The sequence below is a fragment of the Barbatula barbatula genome (assembly GCF_947034865.1).
Source record: "Barbatula barbatula genome assembly, chromosome: 3".
In the NCBI taxonomy this organism is placed as follows: domain Eukaryota; kingdom Metazoa; phylum Chordata; class Actinopteri; order Cypriniformes; family Nemacheilidae; genus Barbatula; species Barbatula barbatula.
Genome location: NC_136764.1, coordinates 5535448 through 5555235, shown reverse-complemented (window position 1 = coordinate 5555235; position 19788 = coordinate 5535448). Strand labels below are relative to the sequence as shown.

At 39.7% G+C, this 19788-nt stretch overlaps 2 protein-coding genes across 7 annotated transcripts; both read right to left on the bottom strand.

Moving 5' to 3' along the window:
- Window positions 1-278: 278 nt before the first annotated feature.
- slc25a42 (solute carrier family 25 member 42) lies at window positions 279-10599 on the bottom strand. 4 transcript variants are annotated; one of them, XM_079451603.1, is made up of 10 exons: window positions 10425-10551; window positions 10245-10350; window positions 9729-9859; window positions 7627-7747; window positions 4197-4308; window positions 4041-4066; window positions 3749-3915; window positions 3222-3338; window positions 2889-3040; window positions 285-2766 (listed from the first exon to the last, which is right to left on the bottom strand). In XM_079451603.1, the coding sequence occupies exons 4-10, from the start codon at window positions 7717-7719 to the stop codon at window positions 2441-2443; spliced, it is 993 nt and encodes a 330-aa protein (XP_079307729.1). In that variant the 5' UTR covers window positions 7720-7747; window positions 9729-9859; window positions 10245-10350; window positions 10425-10551; the 3' UTR covers window positions 285-2440. The 4 variants fall into 4 exon arrangements, with proteins under 4 accessions (XP_079307732.1, XP_079307729.1, XP_079307731.1 ...); XM_079451606.1 differs by lacking the exon at window positions 9729-9859 and having other exon boundaries at window positions 279-2766; window positions 10425-10599; XM_079451605.1 differs by having other exon boundaries at window positions 10245-10537.
- Window positions 10600-11403: 804 nt separating this feature from the next.
- Window positions 11404-18921, bottom strand: armc6 (armadillo repeat containing 6). Of its 3 annotated transcripts, none has more exons than XM_079451531.1 (8): window positions 18645-18764; window positions 18120-18254; window positions 14791-14876; window positions 14134-14701; window positions 13834-13979; window positions 13595-13726; window positions 12257-12394; window positions 11404-12180 (listed from the first exon to the last, which is right to left on the bottom strand). In XM_079451531.1, the coding sequence occupies exons 2-8, from the start codon at window positions 18238-18240 to the stop codon at window positions 11968-11970; spliced, it is 1404 nt and encodes a 467-aa protein (XP_079307657.1). In that variant the 5' UTR covers window positions 18241-18254; window positions 18645-18764; the 3' UTR covers window positions 11404-11967. The 3 variants fall into 3 exon arrangements, with proteins under 3 accessions (XP_079307657.1, XP_079307659.1, XP_079307658.1); XM_079451533.1 differs by having other exon boundaries at window positions 11410-12180; window positions 18120-18248; window positions 18720-18796; XM_079451532.1 differs by having other exon boundaries at window positions 11411-12180; window positions 18720-18921.
- Between the last annotated feature and the right edge of the window lie 867 nt (window positions 18922-19788).

The window sequence follows — 19788 nt, the reverse complement described above, 5'->3', positions numbered from 1 at the left end:
GTTGTTGTCTTACAATTTTGGTATGTTAGGATGAAACTTCGCTCAAAATCAAATGCTTGTTTACTCTGTCAAATCCATTCCCTACATGTGAGATGATTTTGTAAACTCTGCCCTCATATTTTGGAAACAACTGTTGGGTAAACATGTCAATGCAATAAAACATCAGTAGTTTGGGTTAAAGCAAGTTCACGGTGCAACATAAATAAAGGTCTATTTAATATCTAGTTATGCTGTGATAACTAGTCACAAAGATGGAAAATGCTTACAATAGCTTTGTTGCAGTCAACACAATAGCTTTATTGCAGTATTGTTAGTGTCTATATTATATTTTTATAAGAGTCCGTTTGTTACAAACCCATTTCTTGAACTCTGCATCTATGGCGCCATCTAGAGGATAAACATCTATAACAGGTTCTGTTGTGAGATTGATTTTCCTGACAATGTTTCAGTGTAGCAGTTCAAGTCACAAACAAAGAACAATTATAACATCATCATTAGTTTAATTTACATTCTTTTTGGCACAAAACAGTCTCAAGTTGAGAGATTTTAGTGATGGTACCTTAGATATGTTTATGAGGGTGATTCAAGCTAAAAACATTACTGCCGTCATATAATTACATCATGTCATCTATGTTTTCTTGATCTTTCTGTTAATTTAAGCATAAACGCTACTTCCAAAAAATAAGACACCATAAACTCATGTCAACTCCAAAGGAATAAATATTGATCTACAATCTGCTTTGTTAACGTTTCAATTAAACCTCATCCCATCTCAGTCTAGGGGTTGTATGAAGTATATTTTAAATGCATTTAAGGCTGGTTATAGATATTAGTTCATTGTGCTTTAGTGTAATGTGATTGTCTGGTTAATAAAAGATGTGACGTGTCAGAATAAATACTGTGACCCCAGAAAAAAAAACATCACACTTCAGTCACTCAACACGTCATCACATTATCCTCCAGGTCACATTCTATAAAAATAGCAAAATATCAACCAGATTAATCATTAATCTGTAATACTGTCTCTATAAAGTTTTTGCTTCTGTCATGAATAAAACATCATTTGAAGGAACAGTTCACTGAAAGATGAAAACCGTGTCATCATTTGCATCTGAATGAAAGCAGGACTGTCAGAATCTAAAAATAGCACTTTTTTATGTATTTCTGCGCACAACAATATTTGTTCATAAACAGAACAACAACAAGCTGACTATAATACATTAGACCAGTTTGAAGTGTTCATACATCAGCATGAGATGAAGTCAGTTTGTTTTCTCTAGGCACTTAAGGACTGCAGACATGTGCAAAACACAAAATACACATCACCGGCAACACACACAAACTGGCACAGTCTGTGTGATGTATGACATCATATACATCAAGTGCAAAGATTACAGATCGAGGTAACAGACACATATGTACTATGTGTACACATACACACACACATGCGCGCGCACACTCTTGTCGTAGGTCAAATGTGGTTCCTTTGGTTATGGTTAGTCACTAAAGAGTAGTATTGTGAATATCAGTCTAGTGAATCCTGTTTGGTTTACATTTTACCCACAAATCAAAATCTGAATCTGATACTGAAGCCATTTTTAAGGGTCATTAAGATTTCTCACACAGTGACATTGAGTTCACTTCTGGGGTGCAATGATACACACTTCCACAATACACATGGTATCACAATATTTTGAACAAAACTTAAAAAAATGAAGCTGAAATTAAAATAACAGACTTCACTCAACACTTTTTTCTATACAGCTTGTTAAAGAAATGAGGACATTCAAGGCTTAACCAAACCTACTGTGTGTAAATTACTAAAAATGAAATCGGTGAAAACAAAAACAGAATTTTTAGCTAAGGTGTACGATTCCTAACTTTTTCTTTTGCTTCACCATATGTCACACCAGGATATATCTTGACACCCCAAAGATGCATGATAGTAAAGACAGATTCAGCTTTACTGTCATGACAAATCTTAACGCCTCTGAAAGCAGGTTTCATTTTGCACTCAAAATACTAAAATCTCATTCATATAAACACACACACGTGCTGTATACTAAACATGTGTGTTTTTGTTTCATGAAGGCCTCCGACATTCCACAAATAAAACATCTTAACGCAGCTCACGGAGGAGAATACTGTAAAACTAACTGAATCATGTATCCAGGACAGATATTGCACTTACGAAACCGACACTCACACACACACCTGTGCATGACAAAACCAAAATCTGTACATATATCACAATCCAGCACGTCTATTAAAATGATCGGTGGAAGACATCACACCTTTCCTCTTCTGTTCACCCGCAGCATATGCTGGAGTTAAAAAATAAAAGAGTTTCTTCTTTCTTTCTGCACCACAAGCTCTGTTATGTTACACGCTCCGATGACATGTCACTCGCATCACACCGAAGATTCTCCTTTAACGACCGCTACCGCCCATTATAACCCAACTGCTGAAATTTGCGCAAGAGGATCTGCATGAGGTCGAAGGTTGTGAAGCTGATGCCCACCGCGATCGGACCCTTGACCCAGTTCATACTGAGACCCTTGTAGAGACCGCGGACAACCCCCTCTTCCACCACGATCTCCCGCATGGTCCCCACGATGGTGCCGTACGTATGTCCTGTGACGCCCGCCGTCTGCATTCGTCTGCGCACCACGTCCAGCGGGTATGAGGCGGACTGACCGATCAGCCCCGCGCACGCCCCGAACGCCAAACGCTCGTAGGAGTACGGCTGAGAGCGGCCTGTTTGCTCTGAAACAAAGTATTTTAAGTGAAAAACACGACAAATATTTAATACTGTGAAACTTTCAGTGAATAAAAACAACAACAAAAACACTAAAAGTGACATTTTGCTGTGTGCCGTGAGCTTCTACCTGCGTGAATTTTCTTCAGTGTCTCGTAGGTGAAGAAACTGAGTCCTGCGTACGGTATCACACCCAGTATAGTCGGAGTAAATCCTCTGTAGAGCGTCTTCAAGCCTTCCTCACGTGAGATCCGCACAAACACGTGCAGAATATTACTGTACCTGAGAGATCACATCACATGACAATATACAAATGAGGTTAAGAAATGTCTATAACAGGCGAAGATCCAGCTTTCTTTGTGTAAACAAAGTAAAAATCTCCAAACATATAAGAATAGGGAGAATGGCCAATGTCATGAAGAATGGCCAATGTCATGACATCATGTTTAGCAGCGAGTCTTACATTTCTTTAGCCGTGACGGCCATTCGAGCGCGGACCATGTCCAGTGGATATGTGAGCATGGCAGCAGTGGTGCCCGCCAGTGAACCTGACAGCAGCCGTGGCACAGGGGGCAGAGCTCTGTGAGAGAGAGAGAGAGAGTGGACACAGATGACATCCTCCTGATGGCTCTATGAAAGGGGCACAGCTCCAGCATAATTTACTGTCCCTACAATCAACTTTTAAATTGATTTCCATGAGTTAAAGTTCCAGTGTGTAGTTTTTTAGTGGATCTATACACAGAAATGCAATATAATATACATATATACATACATACATTTCTATCAACTAGCCCTAATGGACAAACTGCTCTACAGAGCGTGTAATCTCCTTCATCAAAAAAACGTAAATGTGACAACATGTTTGTCCTGTGCCAGCCACCGTAGTTCATCGTAAGGGAGAGGTGATTGGTGGAGCGAGCCGCTGGCTGCAATTTGCAACCTCACCACTAGAGGCTATGCTGCAACGAAAAGCAGACAAGTCACACTTACTTGCCCTGGAAGCCATAACACTGTCCCAAAATTCTCTTGTACTGTTCGTATGCACAGAACTGAATGGCAGCGTATGGAATAACTCGCACCATAGTGGCGGAGTTTCCCCTCCACAGACTGAAGAATCCGTCTTTAAGATACGTGCGGTAAATTAACCTGTACGCCTCCTATACCACAAAAAAACAAGTTCATGACACCAAACATTAAGATTATCAAACAGATGGACAGATTCTTAAGGCGCAAACAGTAATAAACTCATGTATGATATAGGAGAAAAAACAAAAGCAGTCACCTTAGCAGAAAATCTGTTTGATGACACTAGAATGGAAAGAGAGAAATGTTTAAATGATTACTCCTGATGATGCAAATTTGTGGACAAACTCTGTGTGTCTAATGGCTGAAGATGTTGTTTAAACTCTGTCACTCTGTGTTAATGTGAGCTTCTTGCCTTGGAAGATGATTTTAGTTCGGTCCAGAGGAGCAACGGCTGTTTTAGCCACAGCGCCTGCAAAAGCCCCTGACAGCAGCGAATTCATGACCGATCGACCCTGTTTAAACCCCTACACACACACACACACGCACAGTTTTGTACACACACATTCCAACAGCAGACACACATAAAGCAAAGCTATTAGAGAGATAATTATGATTCATGAATTCAGCAATAAATAAAGACTAAACGAACACCAAATTTCTCAATGAAAAAACATTTTATTCAATACAATCACAACTTTTTAGACCTAATAAAACAAATATATTTATCGCAGTAAGTGTGAATAAAGGTTGAAATGATCTGTATTTATAGAGTGTGTGTTTATAATGCAAACATGTTCAAGCATGATCTTACGTTGGCATTAACGGAATAGCTTTGAAATGGTTTTAATCAATTTTTCTTTTACATATCCAACCGTTTTCAATTTGTAGCAATAAACAATGAGGTATCACGCAAATCACAAGTCCGGTACAGTGTACCACAGGGCTCAGTTTTAGGGCCTCTGCTCTTCGCACTATACATGCTACCTCTAGGAGATATAATAAAGCGACACAGAGTTAGCTTTCTCTACTATGCTGATGATACTCAACTTTATTTTTTCTCGCAGCCCCACGAAACACAGCAGTTCAACAGAATAATGGAATGCAAAGTCGAAATATAAAACTAGATGAGTAACAACTTATATTACTTAACTCGGACAAAACAGAAGTGTTACTTATTGGACCGAAAACCGCCATACGTAACAGATTAAAATCTGATCACACAAATTACTTGACGAGTATAATTCCTTCAATTGTTGAGGCCACATTTGTCAGGGCTTTACTCCTCCAAACAGAGTGTCACTGGCAGCCTTGCTTAAGTTCAAGTTTGTTGTTTTAAATGTAGACGAGCGACCATCGTGCTCACAACGCGCTCTCTGTCTTCCCGGCACATCTACACTGCAGTGAAATTAAGCTCAGCTAATCTAATAGCAGAGCTACTGCTAGGGAATTTCGTAGCTAGCAATCGATTTATCCATTACATAAATTTATCTCACGGATGCCTTGCATCGGCAGCCTCCTGTGCGCTTTGGAAAGGAGGCGAAAAAAGCGTGACCTGTGGTTTCCAAGGCTTCTTTCAGAAGTGACGTAAAATACAAATGTGAAATATGAGTAAGTAATAAATAATGTTTGTATTTTGCGTGGGTATAGCAGGTCGGATTATTATCTGTTTAGATAAGACACATTTATGCCCTCTTTGCATATTAATTCTGGCTGGTGGAAAGCAAATGAAACATGCTTCCCCAGGCGTTGTCTCTGCATTCCCAGGAAATCCGTGCCATCTGAAAGGGTGTTTTGTGCCATGGGTCTAACTTTCAACAGGCTCCGGACTGTCTCCATAACATGTAAACATTTTACTTTATTAAATAAAAACTAGTCAAGCTTTGGATTGAGGTAGGCCTGCTTTTTTGATTTGATGAAAAAACTGCCTGTTTATTTTATGCGTTGGATTTATATCATTATAGTTTCTTCTCCATTGTCCAAACCACTGCAGGTGCGTGCAAATGTAATAAAATGTGAATGTAAGTGCTGTTGTTGATCAATTCGTTATGCTGCCGTTTGCCTGTTAAAATAAATCTGTGGAATTTTTTTATTTTTAACTTGTCACATGTAGCTGTAGTTGTCTCATTTTGAAGTCTGCGTTCTCCAGCGCATGCACATGAAGTTGTATGCGGCGGACGAATGCAACCTCTGGAAGACGAATGCGAAATGAGACGCAGGCATGCAGCATTTATTTTTATTTAATTCCAATTTAATATTAAAATCATATCAGTAAACGGTTAATGTTCGGATAATGAGTCGGTTCTCGGTCAGACCCGAAATGTGAATCAGGCCAAAGGCGACAAAAACGCAAGGCGGCGGCAAAAACGTGCATAAGCAGCGCGCAAAACAATCTCTGCCAACTAAAAACAACTCAAAAGAGGAGTGTCTAACAACAATAAATGCTTTCTATGAGACCGGCCCCTACACTGGTTTCTGCACATGGTGCGCCTCTGTGTGTGTACACACGTGCCTGCATGCGTGTTTGTTTGGCACTTGGTGGGTCCGGAACGGATTCCCTGGACCGGAGTCCGGACTTTGAGAAGGGCTGCTTTAATCCAACTCACATTTCGCCTTAAAGGTGTAGCTCACCAACAAAATGAAAATTCTGTCATCATTTACACGCCCTCTTTTCATTTAAAAACTGTATGACTTTCTTTCTTCTGCAGAACACAAAAGAAGATATTTTGAAGAACGTTGTTACCAGCCCCCCATTCACTTGCATTGGTTACAATAAAAGTGAATGGGAGGCTGTGCTGTTCCTTTACCAACAATTTTCTAAATATCCTCTTTTGTGTTCTGCAGAAGAAAAAATGTCATATAGGTTAGAAATGGCAAGAGGGTGTGTAAATGATGACGGAATTTTCATATTAAAAGTGAACTACTCCTTTAAGAGTTAGCAAAGAACACAGTACACGTCAATAGATGTTAAGAAGCAATATAAAATATCAAAGATGAGTATCGTGAATGTCATAACTCGAATGTCAAGTGTTTAAGTGTGACATGGACTTACGTGATGTAATGTCTATTATATTATGTGTGTTTCAGTAGCAAAATTTGAAGAGTTTGAAAGGTGTTCATCTTTAAATGTGTATAGGAGCTGTAGTTCCTCGTGTTGTGTGAATAAAGCCCATCCCTAACACATGTCTGGACAAACACTGCTTTTATTTCTGCATTCCTCGCAAACAAAGCATCTGTTCTCTGTGACCGTCTCCTTACTTTCACATAGATATAATGAGGAAGAACACGGTAACTGTGCTTTTCATTTGAGAATGAACATTCTGACATAACTTAATAACCCAAACCTGTCTAACCTCGATCTTCCATGAAACACAATATTTAGCTGATGTTGAGCATACATTGACAGTATAAAGGGTAGTTGTGTGGTCATCTCTTTCAACATTGTGCACACAAACATTCTCACATGTCAACAACCAAAACAACAAAAAAGCAACAACCCTGACATCAAATATCGCTGGTCCTCGAATGATCATCATTAACAAAAAAAAAACATGTACACTAACCCTCTTCTCTCAACAGGTAGTGGTCTGGCTTTTGTTGAAACTAGAAACTTAGTATTAGCACCTATTGTATTATTGCTCTTGTATGACATATCGCTTATTGCTCCCTGAACTCTTTGTAAGTCGCTTTGGATAAAAGCATCTGCTAAATGACTAAATGTAAATGTTACATGACCCCTGCTACCAGGTGTCTTCATTCACCAGATACCTGACCACAACCTTATTATCTGTTTGTAAACAGACTAATGGCATCAATGTAAACATGTAGAGAGGACCTATCCTTACCTCGGATTGAGAAGAGGGGCGTGGCTGAACCTCGCCCTGCGTGAGCGCCACCTGCCGTTCCTGAACAGCATTTCCCATCCTGACCTGATCCATTCACACACACACAAGGACAGAAGAACACCTGAAAACACATGAGAGAAAAACCATGTTAAATAACGTATTCATACAGTATGGTAGTGTGTGCTTTCTTTCAGATTTAAATGTAAAACATTTTTACTATATATATACACAATAGCTTAACTGACAATAATTGAAACTACAAAGAGACCCAAGAATATAACATCAGGGGGATGAATGTGAGAGAATGTGAAAAGAAAACGTGTTTAAAGTCACAATGTACGGATTGAATGTCTTCCGTGGTTCTGACTTATATTTGTCATTCGTGAAGAAACTTCACGTCACAAACACTGAACGAATCGCACATCTTAAAACGGCTTTAATCACTCGTGAATAGATAAATAAACTTCAATACACAAGCAGGTCAAGGGATCAGATATCTGACGTGTCGACAGAAATCCTCAGAAGCTTCTGGATCAAATAACAACTAAAAGGGTCAAACATTGGCATGTCTAATAATAGAACAAATGCTGGATAATTCACAGTCAGAGCGGGAGACAAAGACAAGTGTTAGCAATAAACACATGCTACTTCATTTACTTCAACATCATTATATAATTTAAAGATGGGGTAACATGCTATTTCATACACTCCGACTTCTTAAGGCCCAATTCACATTTCGTGTCATTGAGTGACGTTACATGTTAAAATTCAATTCGATTTTTTTCTAGTCATTGTCAAAAAGCAAGCAAACAAAACATGCTGCCTAGCATTAGTAATGCGATCAGGGGGGTCTTTCTTCCTCCACATAAGCTCCACCCACAAAAACGTGTCACAATGTTTACTAACAGTAAAGGCGTCCATTGTCCATCACAACATCTGACTCTGAGAAAGAAGATCATATGAAAGTTTGTGTTGTGTAACTTGCAAAGGGTATTGTAATATTTCTCTCTGCGTCTGACACAAAACAAACTCGGGTTTAACAATAAGAGCGATCCGATGACCCGGGGCGAGAAAGTCGTGCCAGTCCCCATCACATCCCTTACATTCGTTCATGCTGTGTGCATGTGTTTTTACAACTTGTAAACCTAAACCTTTGGTTTTCTTTGAGATAAATGAATTCAATTGTAAGCCGGTTGAAGACTAGAAAGAATGATGGCGTAACATTGTTGTTCTCAGAATCACAGATCAGATGAGGTCGGCTGTAAGCAGAGACTCTGTGGGTAAAAGGTCTTTCACACTGACATATATTTCAGACCGGCTGAACAAGAGCTCACACATATCCACAGGGGCTCTGCCTTAGGCGTTCTCTTCCAGTCACCCTGAGCTGCTTATAGCAAACCCAGACGCCACTTTCAAACATTCAATTCAATATGAAAATAAAGCGGATCTCTTGACATGCCGGTTTTGTGAAGCGGTACAGCACACAGACAGATTTCACACTACACTTAACCCGGAGCAAACAAAATACAACATTCTGTCATCATTCATTCATCCTCTTCTGTCTTCATAAACATCCTTTCTTGATCCCAAAACACAAAATAATTCGGTATTAGCATGCTTTTATGCCATCTTACATATGGCATGACATTGATTTCGTTGGTTCTCAAATGTCAGTCGTGACTAGTTTATATTTGTTCATCGTGAGACACACAAGGAACAAAAAGATCACAGACATGCTTGCATGTATGAACTCATTGAGCTGTTTGGATACGTCCCATCAATAAATAAACATATTACATCATAACAAATTATTGTTTTTTCTCTCACAAATGCATTGTTTCACTTCAGAAGAAACGTGCTAACCTACTGAAGTCAAATGGATCATTTTAATGATGGATGTTTGTGATTTTTCCATTTGAGCCCCCCATGAATCCCCCACAACAACAAGATTATTAAAATCGCTCACAAGTTCATACATAGTGCACTAGACAAAGTATTTCGACAATAATGACGACACACCATGACCTCAACCCGTCGCGAATGACTAAACCGTGTTAAAGAATAACCAGCGTGAAGTACAGAACAATATAATCCAGGATTACATTAACCCCGGGTTAATATTAACGACCCCGGCTAAACAGTTTCAAGGGTGAGAAGGTTCAAGCATGACACGGTGTTCCTCCAGCATCACGTGACGGTTCCCCGACGCCTTTTGCGTGTGAATCTGCAGCAACTGGAAGATGACAAACGGCCAACAAAAACAATCTCAGTGTTATTAAATACACGGTGACACACCAGGAAGCCAAAGAATATTCATTCTGATATGAATGCCGGGAATCATTTCTGAGTAACCGATGACACATGACGTCACAGTAATAACTTTGATGGTAAAATCAAGATTGTACTAATTAATATTTGACAACACGTGTAACACCAGCAGACCACAACAATACACGCCACGAAGAAATGACCAAAAGCAGTTACCTCACTGGCTATATTTGACAATTGAAGTCCGTGATGACATATTTACTCACAGACACATCAGAACTAATGACACGTTTAGCCTTAGCGTGTTAGCGCAACATAAATGGTTATCGTTAAATTCAAGCTTCTCTCACCTGATCCTCTGACAGTAACTGTTGGGTTCCTCCGGCCAAAATAACGACAAAAACGGCGACTTCACGCAGATCTGAAGAAAGTTCGCCTCACCATTCCTCTGCTAACCTGACAAGCGCACATATGCTCAACCTGATAAACTCCAGTCCATACGCTGATATAAACAACCGGTCAATACTCACAATATTCACGTACAATGCACCGGAATAAACACGCGTCTGCCGTCGCAGAAGAAGCAGTTAAACTCATTTTATTTGACTTTCGTGTCCGCGAGCGTGACTTTGCACTGGTGAAGTTACACATTTCACGCTATATTCTGTCAGGGAAGCGCGCGCGAGCGTTGTCTAAGGGCGAGGTGAGGTGCATTGTGGGAGTTGTATTCCGAAGCGGGAGCGCGCTCGTTGTCGATAGGCTCGTTCGAGGGGCGGTTTTCTGAATAAACAGCACTGTGACGTTTATATGTCTCAATTGATTCCTGTGGTTTACGAGGATTACAAAAACGTTCTGCCTGTAGTTACACGTTTGTTGAAAGCGCACACTCACAAGCACTGTGAAATATAAGCATCGTGCCGCAACTTTTTGTTTTCACTTTCACGTGTTGACCTGTCCAATATGGCGGCGCCGTCTACGCGCTCAATGTGTTATTATGGATGTCAATGTTCTTTTATGTAACTGGGAGCGCGATACAAATAAAACGATGACACACCCTGTTATATCAAAAGGTCTGGATTGGGGTATTCTCTGTACACGATTCTTACAAAGTAACACGTATTTTTTATATCAAAACAAACACACATGGGTTTCTTTTCAATACCATATTAATATTATAAATACAGTACATTTACATTAAGTCATTTAGCAGACGCTTTTATCCAAACCGACTTACAGATGAGGAAACATTGGGAGCAATTATAACAACATAGGCAACCAAATACATAAGTGCATCAAAACTAGTCCATTAAAGCCTAGCGCGGTATACAAAGCTAAGTAATCAGTAATCACAGTTTCATGACATAATAAGTAGGACTGGATGTTCCAGTGTACAGTTAACAAGAGTAATGCAAGTGTGTCATGCAAGACGTTATAGTGGGAGTTGTCCATTATCTAAAACCTTAAAAATTAATTTGAGCTGGTTTATTTCACCTTTTATGAATCACCAGACACATGATGGGTTTATTAAGGTGCGCTTTTTATTAGAGCTTCAACAAATTGCCAACACATACAACTGACAATACATCTGCTTATGCGACTCACCTAGCCTTGATGTTATGTGCATGAATGTGAACTGCACAGTACTAGTAAATCAACAATTCGGAATGTTATAAAACTTCAATTCACAGTTGTGAATGTCCAGATGGTGAAGACCCACAGGAGGCCGGACGAAGTTCTTCACATTACATTTTATATTAAGAGATAAACGACCAGTGTGACACTCCAGCAATGCATTTCTGAATTAAGTACACTTGATTCTTCCCATGAACATCAGCACAGTGTCATTTATGATTGACTGAAACCAAACCCACCCACTATAAATAACAGAAATGTTTACACTAAAAAAGAAAAAATGTTAAAAAGCATATTTACACTTGCGAGACATGTGGCCTGACTTTAGACGTATCACAGTACTACTACAGGTAAGATGTTTAACTGCATACATTAAGTATGACCTCATGCCGTCTCATGATTACATTGCCAATGTTGAAACGAAGCAGCGATACATTTCATTCAATGGCTCAGGCTTCCCTTCTTGCCCGTCCACAGTTCTCGCAGCTCCACCTGGCAGCCGAGATCTCTCAGAGCAGCTCTGCCCACGTCCCCGCAGTCCCTGTGAGTGGCCAGAGCCTGAGATATGAGCGCCTCCGCTCCCATCTCCAGTATCGACTGACTGTAGTCACGTGTGCGGGCCACCAGGTTCCTCAGGAGCATGCAGGCCTGTTTCTGAACACACATTACACAGATATGATCCATTCAGTACCGGTGTTCTGAAGAAGACCATGAAGAATCATGCTGTTACCTGCACGTTGACGTCGCCTGGGTGATTCTTCATGGCCTGAAGAGCAGCCAGCGCTCCACCACTATCCATGATGACTTTACAGTTGTCGGGTTTGCGAAGAGCGAGAACACACAGCGACGCACATCCTTGTTCACACACCTGAAGCAGCACAAAAACCACGGATGACAAATGTCCAACGGTTTTTACCATGGTAACAGCACAGATATTAACATTTGGTGGTTCAAATACCCATGTGTAATCTCTCTTAAAAATTCGTAAAGCATTTGTTTTATTTTTAGGGTTTTATTTTTCATTGTCAGTTAGTGCCATTTCAGGATTGTCACATCCGTAACGCTACACATTCCTCATAAATGGAACCGCGAAAATAATGTAACTATTTTATGTTCTTTGAAGAGGCATACCTTCTCCATTCATTGTGTATTATTGCTTCAGGATTGTGCATTTTATTTCACAGAAATCCTACAAAGTTTGTTGTCTCCCAAAAACGGTGTCCTTTTTTTTGTCACATCCATAACGTATATTTATTTGCCTTTTAAAAAAAAGAAAATTTGTTCATAGACTGACTTTTTTAATGTTTAGACTCTATCAGCAAGGGTTTAGGAAAACTGATGGTTCAATATATTCGTAACAAATTCATTTTCTGAGCATTTTTATGCTACGTCCATAACGTTGGAATTGCCTTTTGGCTATATGACAGTACAGATGCAGACTCTCTAAAAAGTCATTATGATTTTTAAACAGGTTTCTAAATGTATCTAACCTGATTTTATGAAATATGAACTATTTGGTCCCCCTTTGTTATAACATTCATGTATGAGTATTATATAATGCTTCTAGCAACACTCTGTATGTTGTTGAATGAAATTAACAGCGTTACTAAAAACTACAATTTAACTACTGAAACTGTATACAAATTTTAAGAGCATTCTCACTTGAAGTGAGATAATAACAGCTTCATGAAGACATTTCAACAAAGAATAAAGAACCCTGCGTTCAGCAAACGAGTGGCGCCTTGTAATGCCTTCTCGTAAGGGCATTAAATCGCTTTCACGATCAATCTCCTTCACAATTCCTTCCTGGTGGAACCACATCTCTCATAACCTTCAAAAAACTACTTAAAAGCCCTCTCTTCTGTGAATACTTGACAAATGAAAAAAATGAATAAAAAGAACTACACTAACCCTCTCTCTTCTCTCAACGGGTAGTGGTCTGGCTTTTGTTAAAACTATCGCTTATTGCTCCCTGAATTCTTTGTAGGTCGCTTTGGATAAAAGCATCTGCTAAATGACTAAATGTTAATTTCAAATCCTGATACTGTAGTTCTATTAGAGGACACACCTGCACATTCATCATGTGACGGTTCATTGCCATGACGATGAGTTCCGCCCCGCCCGCATTTACACAGGCATCTTTGATGTCGTCATTTCCTGCTATGGCCTTCAGTGCACTGAGCACCTGCTTCACAAGCTCCTGGTTCACAAAACAATCAAACGCAATCAATCCCACGATGCAACAGACAGCTTTTTTTTATGTCCCATTCATAAACTCGGAATGCACAGAGTACGTTTCAGACTCACCTGACAATCTAAACTGTCAGCCAGCAGCGTTATCATGAATTGCAGGCCTCCCAGGTCAACAATGTCCTGACAAAACTCATTTCTCACTGCCAGCCGGGACAGAGTGGCACACAGTTCACTGAGCACCGAGGTGTTCTCTGGATGAGCTGAGACAGAAATAAACACAACATTATACGTCAACTACGCAGATAATACTGCTTGAAACAAGAGCTCATCTTTTTGTTTATAAACAGTACGAAACAATTTTAAGCTACTTAATCGAACGGAATGAATTGCTGTTTCCCATCGGTCAAAGCTCACCTTTAGCAGCATCAACAATGACCTTAAGTCCATTCTGCTCCAACACGATCATTTTGGCATGTTCGTGGGCATTACCAAAAGCGACACGCACATCGTCATCAAATGTCATGACCCTCAGCGCCACACACGCGTCCCTCACCACCTCGGCATGCTCGATGTGGCGTGTGATGCTCCCGGTCAGCAGTGCCAACACACCTGCCTTCACCAAAGCCTGTCTGTTGTTCTCATGTTTCAGAGAGCAGTGTCGAACGACGCGAATGCACAGACAGGTGAGGGCGGGGTCCATCTTGTGTGCGTCTAAAGTGCTGATCAAAAAGTCCCGTCCGTCTACGTCCAGAAGATCAGGCTGGCCGTCTGTTAGCGCTGAGAGGGCTTCAAGAGCGACAGAAAGCGCTTCCTTCCCTTCCCCTGCTCTCTGACAACACGCAAGGATTGTGGGATACGCTTCCTTTTGTGCTGCCAGGTATCTCTGGGGGAAGCCGAGAGAGCACTGCTCAGTGAAGAGCTTCAGATCCTCCTGCATTGATGTGGATGACGATGCCACTGCTGTTTTAAGTGACTCTAACGCCTGAAAACAACATTCATTCAATGGTAAATGTGACACTCTTTCTCGGAAATGAAGGTCAGTTTATCAAACAAACACAAACGAAAACACACCTGTAGAACCTCATGAGTTTGATTCTCTGTGCTTTCATCAGAAGAAATCTTCGGAATTGCTTTAACAATGTTGCTGAGGTCCACACCTGCAAATAAGAGTATTGACGGGATCATATCTTGCATATTGTGCATAAATGACTTCCCACAAGACACTGAGAGGTGTATAACATTTAATCTTTCCCCCACATTTAGAAACTAATTTGGATTAATCCGCACAACTGTAGCACAGGTGATGTTGTGTTAAGTAATGCAAAAATAATTCAAATGTTAGTCTTAAATACGTACGTGCATAAAATCCAGCGACAAATTCCTTGTATGCTTTTTTATGATACAGCCGCGGAAATAATTAAGAGACCATTTCAGAGATTGTTTTCTGATTTTAAAATGTACTATTTTTAGGTATGTTTGGCTGAAATGATTATTTATGTTTCGTTCTGTGAACTACTGTGAATTACCTAAATCCTAATAAAAATATTGTTTCTATTTGCATGTATTTGCAGAAAACGGAAACGTTTTCAGACCTCAAACACTGCAAAGAAAACAAGTTCAGTTTCAGAGTAGGCAATCCTGTCCAGAAAAGTTTTTTGTCATGCTAATTGGAAATCTCTTAACATCCTGATAGCGACCAATAAGTAAAGTTAAACATTGGCATTTATATAACTATATATCGTCTGTGAAAGGCGTAGGGTCAAAAAGCTTTGGACCACTTAATGCCCTCGGTCCGAGGGCAATGATAAATCATGTGTACATTTTTAGTCAGCGTATTTTGCATCTAACTGCCACCATGTTCACGCAGACATCATACGTCATCAGTGCGCTCATGTGCGATGTGCAGGCAGCAGGACAATGGCAGACAGCACCTGGAGATCTTCGTTATTGTAGTTATGTAATACACTTTGTACATTAATGTTTTCTCACCGGTGAATGTGATATGACTTCACTGGAACCGACCCAACAGCTTCTGGTCTGTGTGCGCTCATGTGTTTTGGAGGAGGCGCGGCTTTGGATGGTGATTCGCGAGAGGGAGGGATCGTACAATTGCACTGCTAGCAGGCAAACGTTAGCATTTTCAAAATGATCTACTCTGCCTTTAAGCAATACAACAGTCATATTTCTACATGTATTTGGGAAAATACTGATAACCTGAATTTTTATCACAGTTTTCACGCGTCTTGTCATGCGTCCGTCTTTCACATTGCTGTTGGCTGACTTTATGTCAGTCCTGAGGTTCGATGTTATTGAAAAACTAGAACTGGGGCCCGTTGCACAAAAGTAGAATTAAGACATCCGGGATAAATGACTGAGCTGAGCTCAATGAAGCCAAAACAAGCGAGTCCGGGCTTAATTGGTTGCACAAAGACCAAGCGAGGATGAGCAGACACGGGTTCATCAAGCCAGGTGAAACCAATCCTGGATAGGTGCGCGCTCACGGCTCACTCAAATAGACCCTCCACCGATCACAGATTCACTGATTCACCATGGCAACTAGAGCGGCGTACTTTTCCCCGTCAGAGGCACAAATGCTCATGGAGGCATACGAGGGGGTAAAAGACATATTAAGAAAAAAGGCAACACCGCCACAGTGATAAAGCAAAGAGAAAAACCATGCCAAACTATTGCAGACCGCCTGAATGCGTAAGTAGTGCACAATTACTCACCGCTCCGCTGAAACATCACGATCACAATACAAATAGTTTATTCACATCTCCAAAAACGCAGTTTTACTCTGAATTGAATAAATTGATGACCTAATAATAATATTCACTTTAATTTATATAGCGCCTTTAAGGAGAGGGCCCCCAGAGTGCCACCAGCCATGGACTGGGACAATCCAGCAATCTTCCCTGATGACAAAAGTGGTCGGCTGCTGAGAGACCAATTTGTGTTGAATTATTTTATTTAGAATGTGTGCTTTAAATTTTGGTTAAATATGTCCTGCGGTGGCAGAGGAATTTGGGGTTTTGTAAAAAAAAATTATTATTGATTTGGCCTCTTATGATGTGTGTGCTGTATACTGTGTGTAATACAAGCTTACAGGGAGGCTACTGCATCCATCTGTCTGTTCAGTTGATGTGTATGGATTTGTCCTGCATTTATTTCAGTGTGCAGACATGCATATACAGACCTTTGAATGTGTATTTATCCTTTTGTTGTATAATACCCTTTAGTTCTGTGCTTTCCATCTAGTAGTGTCAATGTGTGACTTCGGTTTCGAAAGGAGCTGATGGTTTACTTGCTTGGTTTTATCCTTATTCAATAAAGGAACATAATGTTACACGTTGTTTTAATAATTAAATGGAATGTGTATTTTATTCGACGGAGTATTATGGCCACACCGAGGAAGAAGGAAAAAGTCATAAATGTATGAGGCTGATTCTTTCTGCGGAAAAGATGCATATTCTTTTTACAGTCCTGATACTTATGACAATGTGATGCTGATGTGCCAAAATATTAAGTATTTCCATGTTTGTAAAACCATACTGAAGAACAATTCCACGAAATACCCCGCAGCTGTCATTTTAACAACTGTCCTCTAAAACAATGGGTTACAATATTATAACTTCATTCTCTTTTTTTTCTCTGTGGCCCTAATATTCTATCATTTTATAGCCTTACAGTCTATGGGAAACTGTTAATTATCTAATGATAGCAAAATTATCTAAAATTCATAATTTATCCAAAATGATTGAAATTAATGATCAGAAATGTTTAAATAATGACAGTGGGTCTAGTTATATGTGATAAAGTGGGCAGTGGAATAACTATTGGTTTCCGTTTGTGGTGACTGCTGACTGACATAAGGGATGAGATTAAATAGATCCTGGAATTTAGCCTGGTCTGGAGCAGGCTAAATCCACAGAATAAATCTCCATGGTAATTTATACCATAACATATCCTGCTGCCCCCTATCCAGCTTTAGTGCAACCGGATAGCGGATAAATTGAGCCAGGATCACAAAGATATCCCGGCTTAATCCCTTATCCTAGTTTTGTGCAATAGGCCTCTGGACTAGAATGACCACAATACATCTAGAAATGCTGGTTTGAAAGGAAACTTTTTCTCTGTGTCTGTATTTTGGGGCCAAGTGTAATATACACATAACACACAATACGCAGGGTGCACAAATTGTAAAGAAAATGCCATAAAAAATAAATGCAATAAATGGGGTATTTGTTTTCCAATTTTATATATTTCATTCATAGATGAACAAGGAAAACAAAAACTGCCTAAATTAATTTAAATATCCGGTGGGTCTTGAGATGCACTACGTCAGTCCACACAGGTTCTGGAATGAAAAGGTTTGGGATTCACAACACCGTGTCACTTACCTTGAGAATCAAACTGCTCAATCGCCTCTTTCAATGCTTCACTGGCCTCCATGTCAAACTCTTCAATGTTTTCTCTGACCACAGCATCAAATGTGTCCTGTGTTATCCTGCGTTTGGCCATGACTGCAGCTGAACCTACGCACAAATAAAGCCATAAAGTCATATCACGCACCCATTTAAACATGATTAATAGTGAAACTGTTGTCACCTTTGTGCATTGATTTACCATTTTAGTACAAATCATGGTTAAACAATTGTTACGGTAGCAAAACCATAGTTACTTTGTGGTTGCGATGGTTTCACTAACCATGTTTTTATTGTAACGTTATCATATTCGTATGATTATTAGGAGCAGGCAGTACTTTAAAGTAGTGTGAACATATGACAATAACTGTGCAATAGTATATGAAAGAAACATGCTTCTGCCACCAAATGACATCACAGTAACGTTACCACTGTAGAGCAGGCGTGACTAACACGCAAACAATATAAAATACACTTTATTCTCACGGTAAAGTTTCCTACCTGAGATCTGCACTTATTCCAAATGAACGTGGAAAAGAGGTTTAAAACAAAAGTGATAACAATCGTGAAACTCACCGACACCCAAACTGGACCCTTATGATAAAACCCACACAGGAGAGCGGCAGGAAATACGTTAAAAGAGCAGCCGGGGCAAAGTAACGGAACGTAACGGAATATCTTTAACGTAAATGCTTCGTGAATTTCGGAAAGGGTTTGCGCTGGTCCGTCCGTTAATGAAGCTCGGCTGAGAACAGACGAGTGAGGAAATAAGTTCCACATTCACATATCGCAGACATTTATTTTATCTTCAAAAATACAAAACGTATGTATTAAATCAGAAAACGCGTAACATGTAGATATTTTACCTCTCATTTAATGTAACATACATATCCACAGTAGATTCATATACAAAATGTATATGTAGGCTACTTGTTAAATAGGTAATGCAAATGTGATCAATACATTTTTTTTGATCATTTTGTTTCATTCTTCATTTTGTTTTCATTCTAAAGTGACAGCATTTCTAGCAAATTCTAAAGTAAAATATAGATTTTTAATAACAAGAAATGTGCAGATCTTGAATACTGCATAGAAAACAACTTCAATTGCATGTTTTGCCAACACGTTACTGGTGTTTTTAGATGTTTTTAATTCATTAAATTTGAAGATTTTGGGAATCACTAAACCGGAAATGATTTTGTATATCCAATTATACAGCTATTTATAACATTCCTGTTGACTAAAGCACAATGCATTAATTGTTTTGTTTCATCATTGAGTTTGTGTGTTCAATTTTTTTCTTAAATATACAACACTTGCCTATACAACACTTTCTACACTTCTCGGAATTAGGGCTGTTGCATCATGGATGTGAGGATTTGCGTCCCTTCAGACACAAGAGCACCAGCTGTCGAGCTCTGTCAGGGGACAACGGGGGACAGACTCACAGCTCGTATTTAAATTGATTCCAGTGGTGTTCAGGTTCGGGCTTTGTGCTGGCTGTCATGTTCATTCACACCAAACCTAATTTCTATAAACGCAGATTAGAAAACGGGCATTTCCCAAACTGTTGACAAACAACCAGACATTAGGTGCACTCTATATGTCATATATCTCTATATGTGAACGTGTCCTATTGGAACAG